The sequence below is a fragment of the Bison bison genome, unplaced genomic scaffold, assembly GCF_000754665.1.
Source record: "Bison bison bison isolate TAMUID 2011002044 unplaced genomic scaffold, Bison_UMD1.0 scf7180017864464, whole genome shotgun sequence".
Lineage (NCBI taxonomy): Eukaryota > Metazoa > Chordata > Mammalia > Artiodactyla > Bovidae > Bison > Bison bison.
In genome coordinates, this window is record NW_011495025.1 from 11194439 (window position 1) to 11205201 (window position 10763).

The following is a 10763-nucleotide window of genomic DNA, read 5'->3' on the forward strand; positions in this document are numbered from 1 at the left end:
ACGACTTGTTTTATATTTTAAGTGACTCTGTGAAACCAATATCACTTAGGAACAAACTGTGTGATTATGGAAGGTCTACCCCATGTTCCTTCAGCTTATATTTCACAGAAGACAAGGACTGCAGCTTCTGATATCCTCCATCAAGGACATACCCCCAGGGTCCTAGAAAAGCATTTAGCATGTGTCTTTGAAAATGAGATAAGCCAACATATTCTACCTAATCCATACACAATTGAGATCAAGTAGAATTCTGGGGTAGAGAAGGAAGATATGATTTAAAAGCTTAATTCCTAAACAACTAGCCTGCCTTTTTATTTTCTGAAATATTGACTTGCAGTGTCTCTCCTATAGTAGGTAATTGATCATTATGTTTCAAATGCATGACTGTTGAATAACAGACTCAAAACTATTTTGAAAACAACCAGAATACAGATTGCATTTAAAAGAGTTATAACTGTCACTGCTTGAGATCTGAAATTCAATTCTAATGATATTTATGAAAAGCCACAGTCTCACAACCAAGGGTCTGAGATAAATGTAACTGTGCTTTAAATTGCAATGTTCCTAACAAATTATTTCTACAGTTCAATCTTCCTAGTGTAGTGTTTGTAGATTCCACATTGTATTTATCCTGAGAGGTGAACAACAATCTTAAAGTCTTAGGTTTTGTGGACACTAATTTTCATTCTGAATCCACATCTACAACTTTAATTGAACTAGAAGGGTTTATATAGATTAACTGCAAAGCTGGTACTTCAATCATGTCAGAAGGGTTAGTATTTACCACCTTTGAGATTTGTGGTTTAGGATGTGCTGCCTTTTTTAAAACTACCTTATAACACCTCCATCGAAAATGAGGCCTACTCTGTAAATCCATGGCAGGAGAATTCTCTCCCTCTACATCCCTACATACTGCTATATTTTGCAGTTGCCACCTTCCTTTTTCCACATTTCCCAATGTCTGGTTCTGAACTTTCAATATTGTTTTATTCTTGTCTCCCAAGATTTCTCTCCCCACAACTTTCAAATTAATGTAATGCACCTGTGTTTCAGAGCCAGCACCAACTCTCAGAAATCACAACTTCGACAGAAAATTATGATGAAACCAGACCATGGGAAGAAAGCAAACAGGGAACAGATTGCAGCAATACCATGCAGCTCAGTAGGAGGCCTCGAATTAAAGGGAGTTGGGGGAAATAAATGATACAAAAGAGTATTGGAAGAATTCTTGGAAAAGATTCAAGAAAGACTTGGTAGAACTTGATGTTCACAAGTGTTTGCAATATTAAATCACATATAACATTCTTATGATAAATGATATTTATCACTATATTATACATTTATTACTATATCACCTATGATAAATGATAAATATCACTATAAAGTGATATTTAAAAATTAGAATGCTATTCTACTTAATTTTTTTAAATCTTACTAATTTGTAATGCCTTTACCTTTCAGTTCAGTTGCTCAGTCATGTCCAACTCTTTGCGACCCCATGAATCGCAGCATGGCAGGCTTCCCTGTCCATCACCAACTCCCAGAGTTCACTGAGACTCACGTCCATCGAGTTGGTGATGCCATCCAGCCATCTCATCCTCTGTCGTCCCCTTCTCCTCCTGCCCCCAATCCCTCCCAGCATCAGAGTCTTTTCCAATGAGTCAACTCTTCACATGAGGTGGCCAAAGTACTGGGGTTTCAGCTTTAGCATCATTCCTTCCAAAGAAACCCCAGGGCTGATCTCCTTCAGTACCAGAATATTATTTAAACTGGCAAATAGAAAGCTAGGCATTTTCGATTCCTTTCTGACTACCTTTAAACAGAAGTTATCACTCATTTTGTATTCTCCAGGCTTCAAAATGATGTTTGCCTTATTTTAAAAAGGTGCACTTCCTAACAGACTCCCAGCATCATAGGTTTTAAAATCTTTAAAATAGCTTAGATAGTGTCACCATGTATTTAACTGGAGGCCACATAAACCCATGTTACAGAAGAGAACACAGTGGGCAAAGTCAGGCAATGGAAAAAATATAGAATTTTGAGCTCAATTCTTTGACAGCTTTATTTTGTAAGATCCCAAAGAGAGAAAGATCAAGTTCAATATCACTGTTCGCCTTCACTGCATCCACTTGGAAAGGAATGGCACTTATATCCACTGGAAGTAATCTTGCTTTCAGAATCCATCTCACTTCATCTTTACCTCTATTATGGCAATAAATATTTTAAAATACACGTGTTTAGTTATTTATTTCTCCCCTACTCAGCTCTAAATACTTGGTGCATACTCAGCAAATATCTCTTGAATAAATGGTAAGGTTTCTAAAGGCAGACTCCACTTCTCATTCACGCCAGCACTATGTAGTTTCTTGGTAAATATATATTTTTACTGGTTAATCTCATTTCTTCATTACAGAATCCATCCCTATAACCTACAAGTAATATAATTACCACCATCATATAGGTGAAGAACGAGGAACAGAAACGTTATAGTCAGAGGCTATTTTGTATACCCCCCACTTCTCTGAATTAAATAAGATTTCTCTAAATTAAACTTGTTTTGGGGACTGGATTTGATGGGGTTATTTTAGAAATGTCTGTTGCTTATTTCTATATTATTTGGGTTTTTCCAAACTCCTTGCAAACACAAGAAAACCAGAGGGTCTGTTTCCACAGCGATGGGATGGATTGGAGTATAAGAGGGTATCTCCACCTTTAGGCTTTAACCACAATGTAAGATGCTTTTATTCATTTCACATCACTGGAGCACTTACCACATACAAAACATGGATAAAAGGTAAGAGCTAAACCAATTTTTTTTGTAAGTAGTTTTTTGTGCTATTCTAATGAAAAATTGAAGTATGAAAAGTTACAATCCAAAAGAAAGCCCCTGGCAGGATATCCATGCTGAAATGCAGATCAGTTTAATAGTTACATGTGCTATTTTCAATCAAGTTTATTATAAAGCCCATAAAGACTTTTGGAAGTCATGTCTTCCCTGGTCAAAAAAAAAAATCATATTTGGGGACATTATTGGGAACACCTTACTATCTGCAACACAGTGTGTAGGTACTATTATAGTGAAGACATGGGCGGGGGGAGCATGCATAGTCATGAGCTTGCAGCACTTACTCCATCAGTCAAATCTGATTTTGATTCCTATTTGTGAGCAGATAATGTCATTTCTTAAATAAACTGCTTCACTCAAAAGATTCTTCAAATATTAAGAAGTGTTGACATGTGGAGATGAAGTCTATTTCTTCTCCAAAACCTTTTTAAAGTAAAGACTTATTAAAAAAAAATTGCCAGTTCGAATTCCCTCAAGACTTTTATTCACTATTCATGAGCAGATGCTACTGAGTATGTTGCGGGGGGGTGGAGGGGGAGGGGAACGCTTCCGTAACTAAGTCAATCCTGATCTCAGGTAACCAAGACGTTATGCACTGTTACTGTAAAATGGGCTGAATAGTTATTTTTACCTAAATTTAAATAATTGGGGTAGAAGATGTAGGAGAGAGACGTTTCTAAAACATCAATAATACATCTACAGGGACAACCTATTTCGAATGGGAGAACCATTAGACCACACAGGCTCTGTTCATTTGGGAAGAAAATTAGCCTTTAATATGTTGGCATGAAGGCCAAGTGCTCAATATGGCAAATTTTACATTTATATCCATATTCAAATAATTCATTAGAGTGTCAGAGTGAATGGAAAACTTACATGTTTAAACACTGAGCCTTTCTTTTTTCAGGCTTTCTAATACTAAGGACACTATGTATGTGTACAGAACAGTCTATAGTGAAGAAACTGGGCGAGAAGGCAGACAGCCCAAGTGGTGAGAGTTAAAGAGTTGAACTTCATCTCATCTCAGCCCTGCCATGGTTTCCATGCCCTTTCAATTCCCTTTCAACACGTGATTCTGTGAAGTCTGATACTAAAGAAAACACACCTAAGGAAATGGATATGTAAATGTTGAAAGATATCAGTTTTTTTTTATAATTTTTCCATTCCTTTCCACAGTCACTGATATAATAAAGGGGTTTATCATCTGATGAAGATAATAATGGTAGACAGGGTTGGGGAGGGGTCGGTGTAGCCATTCAGGATCTGGGTTGGGAAATGTTATGAAGGGCTATTCTCTGTAACACTAACTCAGACCAGTACTGATAATCACAATCATGATTCAGGAGTCCTTAGCTCATCTTTCCACTCTTTTATTGGGAAGAGAACCAAGAGAGGTGATCATCACTCACTGAGGGGCCCCTGAACCACCAATCCCCTGGGGGTGACAGGTCTGGAAGGTATTAAGGATGACAGAGGGTCATAGCGACAGTATCCAAAGATGACACTGCCTATTGCTCTAAATACACAGAAAACACTGGTTACTTATTAAGCTTTTCTTCAAAAATGATGTAAACTCTCATAGCCACACATTACAGATACTCTCATAGCCACACATTACAACAGCCACGCATGCGCAGTTTAGAGGAGCAGTATCTTGCTGTCACATTATTCATAGACCTGGCCCACGAAACAGAAAAGACAGAACCAAAAAAAAAAACAGTTACTTCCAGTAGATGCCTTAACAAGCAATCAAACATGAACTGTAATTTTGGGTCTCTGGTAGGTCTACCACTGAGCAGTGCGGTTTAAATTCCATAACAATGTTTGAAGCACCTACTATTTTGTGAAGTGCTGTGCCAGTCATTAGCAGGGGTATGAAAATTAGCAATTCATGTACAGTACTCAGCATCAAGGTGTTATAACTTAAGACTGCACACCAAAGAAATATATATAGCTTCTTCTGCTTTGTCATTCAGAGGTAAGTCAAAGGAGAATGATTGATGAAAATTTAAAGCATAATTCTTTAGGGAGGGGCCGGGAGAAATCAGTAAGGCTACACTGAGAAAGACACTGCATTCAAGATGAGTGTCTCAGAGGATGGATTCAATGTTGAACATTCAACAGTGTTCAAGTGGGTCATGCGGGGTATAAAGCTCATCCTAAGCAGTAGGTAGAATATGAGACGTGTGGGGACTCGGGAACAATTCAGTTTAGCAGGTCAAAGTGTAGCCTTAAAAGAGTCATGAAAGAAATGTTGAGATAGAGGACTGTCACCACACTGTGGAAGCCTTGACTATCAAGCTAAGAAGATGGTATTTTTAGTGCTAAAAGTAATGGCAAGGTTTTGCGTAAGAGAATGATCTGACTCAAATCAGGTTTTAATAAAGGTATTTGGTTGTGTGTGAGGAGTAGCACGTAGTGCAAATAGAAGACAACTATGATGGTCTGAGAAATAAGAATATAACGTTAAGCAATGCAATGGGAGCTGGAGGAGGAGATGGACATAAAAGCTAGAAGAGAATCAATAAGGCTTGGTGACTGATTCCACATAGAAAGAGAGGAAATAAAGTGGAAAGGACCATAGAGAAAGAATCACTTTTGCTTTACTTTTTAACTGTGTGCCTCAAAAAATGATGTCACCATCATGAAAACTTGGATGATAAATTGTTCTTAGAAGAAAGTATATGTCTTTTCTGACATACTGACTTCAAGGTGCTGGTAAAACTTGTTGATGGGTCTGACCAATAGGGCACGCAAATGTCCATCTGGTAATGTGGAAAGGGATTGAGCCAGAGTTACAGACTAACAAGTCGTCTGCATCCAGATAAAATGTGTCAAAGCCACGGTTTGATTAGAGAGAAATAAGAGAATGAAGACAGAACTCTGTGCAAAGTTGTACAGAATGGGCATAGGAAGAAATAAAGATCAGAAAATGAGATCTGAGAGAAGTAGGAAGAGACAGAATAATGCAATGTCACAAAATACAAGGGGAATTCATTCATTCAATAAATGTTATTGAGCAAATACTGTATGCCAGGCTTGATGCCAGATGCTGCCAACAAGGTAGTAGGCACAACACAACAGCTCTGCTCCCAGGGTTCACAGTCTTCCAAGGAGTGTAGATAAATAGCACAAAGCATGGCAGTGAGTTCAGAAAAATGTGAATGGAGAAAAGAACACTAAGACCTTTAACCAAATAAACAGTTTTGAAAAAGAAGTAGGTGATTTAATGCCCAGTAGTGAATACACCTATAGTGACAGATCAAGTTATATAACTTAAAATATTTTTAATTAATTTATTTTAATTGGAGGCTAATTACAATATTGTGGTGGTTTCTGCTATACATTGACATGAATCAGTCACGGGTGCACAGGTGTCCCCCGTCCCAAAACCACTTCCCACCTCCCTCCCCATCCCACCCCTCTGGGTTGTCCCAGTGCATCAGCTTTGAGTGCCCTGTTTCAGTAAAGGCCACTGAACGAATTAAAAACTCATTTTCCCTCTGTCCCTTCACCTCTCTCTCACACACACACTTTAATCTGCTTGAAAGTCCCTAAGAAAGGAGGCTATTAAGCAAGCACACTCTGCAATGAAATATTGAAAAGCAATATTATCCACATCTTCTAGAACACCAGTGAAGACAAGAAAAACAAATAAAAGGATGAAAAAAAGACTAAGAAGGACCATGCACTTCAATCCCAGAAATATATCAAAAGAGTCAACTACTATCCAGTCTATGATTCCATGGAAATTTTGCATACATGTTTTATACTGCATGAATCATTAATTTCCAAACTATCTATAGCCTTATTTGATGAAACTTTGCATAAGCATTGGCCAAAAAAAAAAAAAAAGTGGAGCAAGCAGAAGAGGGTTGTTGAATTTTACCATTTCACCATGTGATTTGCTTAGAACCTTCTTACATTGAACAACACAAAGAAGACAGAATAATGCCTTGTGCCATGAAAAGCTTTTTCAGGATTGAGAACAGACTTTTCACTTCTACCCTTGTGGAATTACTAATTTGGGTTTATCTTTAATAAACTCCCAACTTAAGCTGAGGCCATGATAACATCCATCTAACAATACAAAAACGAAGAGCATTTTTCACTGTACTATTGTTGGTTGCCAAACTTGAGAACTTCCCAGGTGAAATGTGAAACTGAGTCCCACACACAGAGGGTAAGGAGAGACCAAAGAAAGAGGAGGACCGCTCCAGACTGGTCAGTGGCAGGTTTAATAAACAAAGGACCTGAAATAACAAGGCTTGTCTTGAGTGAAGCAAGATGAGTAGATCTCCACACCTGCACTCCAGATTCTTAAAGGTTTATATAGAGGGTTTAATGAGGTTTAGTAATGAATACTATAGAATTCCATGGACAGAAGAGCCTGGCAGGCTACAGTCCATGGGGTCACAAAGTCAGACACGACTGAACGACTAACACTTTCACAGTCATGAATACCACCCAGGTGTCCTTAAGTTACTCTCTCAAGGCTGTGTCCTTGAAAATGGCTTGTGCTGTGCAAATAGTGGGCAGAACATACATCCCAAGGACAGGGGAGGCAGGTGATGGGCCTCTGATTGCCCAGTTTGGGCCACATCCTCTCCATGACCTCCTCTAACTATGGAAACACCCATTTCCCTCCCCATGTTGAGTTGTAGATTACGTCACATAATAGTTGCCATCTCTGTGTTAGATGGAAGAAATTAAGGACACCAGTGAATAATGTTGTGGGTTTTTTCCTCTGATCTTACTTCTGATTCTCTTTCAAATACACTGCTGAATAATCATCACCCTCTGCCTCTCCACCAGTAGTATGATTATGTTTGATTTTGTACCAGGGAAGCAAATGACATGAAAAATTTGTTCTGGGCAAGCTTTTGGTATAATGTAGAAACTGATGAGAGGGAGAATAGAAGTGAGCTCTATGATTCCTAACAAACCTTCTCCACTTATATGTGACCATTGACAAGCATCCATTTCCCATTTTCCACAGTATTATCAACTACCATGACTTAGAAATGGTGTTAATCAGTTAGCATAGTAAATACATCACTCGTTAAAAGGAGTAAGAAGTGAGTTAAGTAATTGTATCATAAAGTTTTAGCAACTCACTCAACCTTGCTTCCATCTTTCCTGCATTTTCCTCTCTACTTTCACTTTAATGTAGTCTATGTTTCTCAATAAACTATTTTTCTGGCTCTAGAGTCCAGTCATAAAATACAGACACAAAACACACACACACGCTTCTCCAATTCCTGATTTCCCTCTAACCCTAATCCATTTCTGTCTGTCTGATCCTCCAGTTAAATTTCATTTTAATCTTGATTACATCATTTTATAAACCTTCATCCAAGAGACATATATTCAAAAGAAGATCACCATGGTCATGTTAGAAGATGCAAATATCCCATTTATTTTAAAGGAAATAAGAGGTCAGGAGCTATTGTTTTAACATATTACTGACCAGGGGATTTTTGTATACAGAAACTAATGCCTGTGGCTGGCGATTTGTTGCATAAGTGAACACTAAAACACTCCAGTCAATAACCAGGTAACAAAAGACATTAATACATCTCTGGTCAAGAAGCCATTAAAAAGAACTGAAATTAGACTGGAAACCTTTAAAGATGACAGTCTTTTCTCGTCCCAGGATTAGTCAAGACTCAACACTTGAGCCCAAATCAAAGTATGGAAGTTTGCTGAAAATACAAAGACCTTTGCTGCAAAGACAGAGACCCTACGAAACAACTACATATCTGGGGACTATTCTCCAATTTAAACTTGAAACACTAAAAACAACAACAAAAAAGGGTGCTTCATTTTTTTTCTTCTAAAGTTAACAATTAACTTTAAAAGTTTTTCTTCTTCTAAACAATTAACTCTAAAAACATGTGAATACAATTCCAGAAACAGATGTCAGATCAATTCAAGCCAGAAAATGCTTCCTTTTTGGTCTCACCTGAGAAAGATATAAATCAGGAGCTTTCTATTCTCCAAATGAACAATGAACACACGCTGATTCTAGAGATGGTACTGAAAGTCTTTTCTTTTTTAATACATCATACTCCTCAGATGTGATTTCATCTTTCTCATTTTATCCAACAAGTAGAGATTATGGCCACCTATGGCACTGTGAACAGATGAGGCGAGCTGATTCAATCCCCATCTGGCCAATTAAAGACTAGGCTCAGCCAAAAAGCTGCTATTGCTGACGAGCTGAACAATGCAAGCCACCCAGTTCCCCAGACTTCTGTTCCTACAACCATCTCTATTTCTGAGAATCTACAATTGCCTTGTGCATGAGTAAGTTCCCGAAAGGCTCCCTACCCTATTGAGTCGAAGGAACTGCAAAGACAGAGACCCTATGAAATCAACTATGCAGCCCTCTACAGTTACAACTCTCATTCTGAAAAATTCAATCTCTTCAAGATTATGAGCATTGGCCCTAAGATATATCCTAGATATACTTAGTTTGCAATGAGTGGCAGCTATTGTCATGAGGGAAATGTGAACTATACATCATTATAAGTCATATTGGGGGCTCTAAAAGTGATAGGTTTTTTCCAGCCTACCAAGAGTATTTTCTCTAAGACTTTACATTCAAAAAAGACTAGGGTCCTCCCAGTTATAATAACTTGAACTACTGGACGGAAAGGAAGAAAAGGAACATATCCGTATCTCAATGTCTATAAATTAGGGCAATGGACTCTAGTTGAAGTGACTCCATTTCCCTGGGTATAAACACCTAAAATGTGGACATGCCTCTTTCCTTGCAACTTTATAGCCCTGAAGTACAACTTTTTCATCCTGCAAATCCAAACCATGCTGTGGCCACGTGTGACCCCCTCATTTTATATAATCTGGGAAAGGTCCACTCTCGATTACTCTCAGGTTCCCCACAATAACCTTCATTTGATTTACGACTCCTCTAAAATTTGTACACATGTAAAGCCACCTAAAAACAAACCAATTCTACCCAGGGGGCTTTACTGGGGTGTGGTGAGGGGTAAGGGAGCTATGGTCCCATATTCTGCTATGGATACCTGTCCCTGCTTTCACAGAATGCATGATACTCTGAAAGCCAAGCTCCTTGCACAGAGTGCCAAGTACCTTTCCAAGGCTATACTGTGTATAAATTATCTCCAAGTGTCACTGAGGACCATTTTCTCTGAACACACTAAACTGAAGCTGACAATAAAATAAGACATACGGTCCTGCTGAAGAATCTGACCTGGGAAACATTCCGCCTGTGTATTACCAGGGGACGAAAATAGAGTTTTAATGAAGAAATGTTTGGGAGCATAAATGCACCGTGGAGGGAGAAGATCAATACTATTTCAGATCATCTATCCCCAGGTGTTAGGAGAAGGAAGTGTGAGGTCTGAAGTCATTTGGCAAATGCGTAAACAACATGGGAAATTTTCAGAGAAGGCAAAAGTAGGCACAGGATCGCAGGGGACCCTGACACTGGCGAGTTTCACACACACTTCAAACACCTCTTCTTTCCCGACCTGTACCTTGCATGCACCCCCTCTCCTCCGCGCCCCCATCCCCGCCGCTGCCACCTCCCCTTCCCAGTCCCGCCCAGCTGACTATCTCACATGCAGCAAAGGCAACAAGCGTCCCCAGCCCAGGAAGGGGTCCCCGTCTCAGCTCGTGAGGGAAGCAGAGTGGAAGCGGGAGCCCGCTCCAACGCTTATTGCATCCTACCGCCTGTGGAGCTCGCCTCCTCCAGCTGAGCCGAGATGCTTTCCACCCTCCTCACGTTCATCTTTGGGGACGTAGGGCGCAGGAGCGGGACACGGGAGTCAACCGGCCCAGAGGCGTCTGGCGATGGGTCTGGCACCGGAGCGCACTCGCTGCTCGGCCCGGGGGCGTCCGCCGCGCTGGGAGCGAGAGAGTCGGCGGCGGC

The 10763-nt window shown here is 39.6% G+C and overlaps 1 protein-coding gene across 1 annotated transcript in view; it reads right to left on the reverse strand.

The window, feature by feature from the left end:
• KCNIP4 (Kv channel interacting protein 4) overlaps window positions 1-10686 on the reverse strand; it is a 1324407-nt gene extending 1313721 nt beyond the window's left edge. The window contains exon 1 of the mRNA XM_010860228.1: window positions 10562-10686. Coding sequence (XP_010858530.1) covers window positions 10562-10622 — 61 coding nt within the window. The 5' untranslated portion in view covers window positions 10623-10686. The remainder of the gene's footprint in view (window positions 1-10561) is intronic.
• Between the last annotated feature and the right edge of the window lie 77 nt (window positions 10687-10763).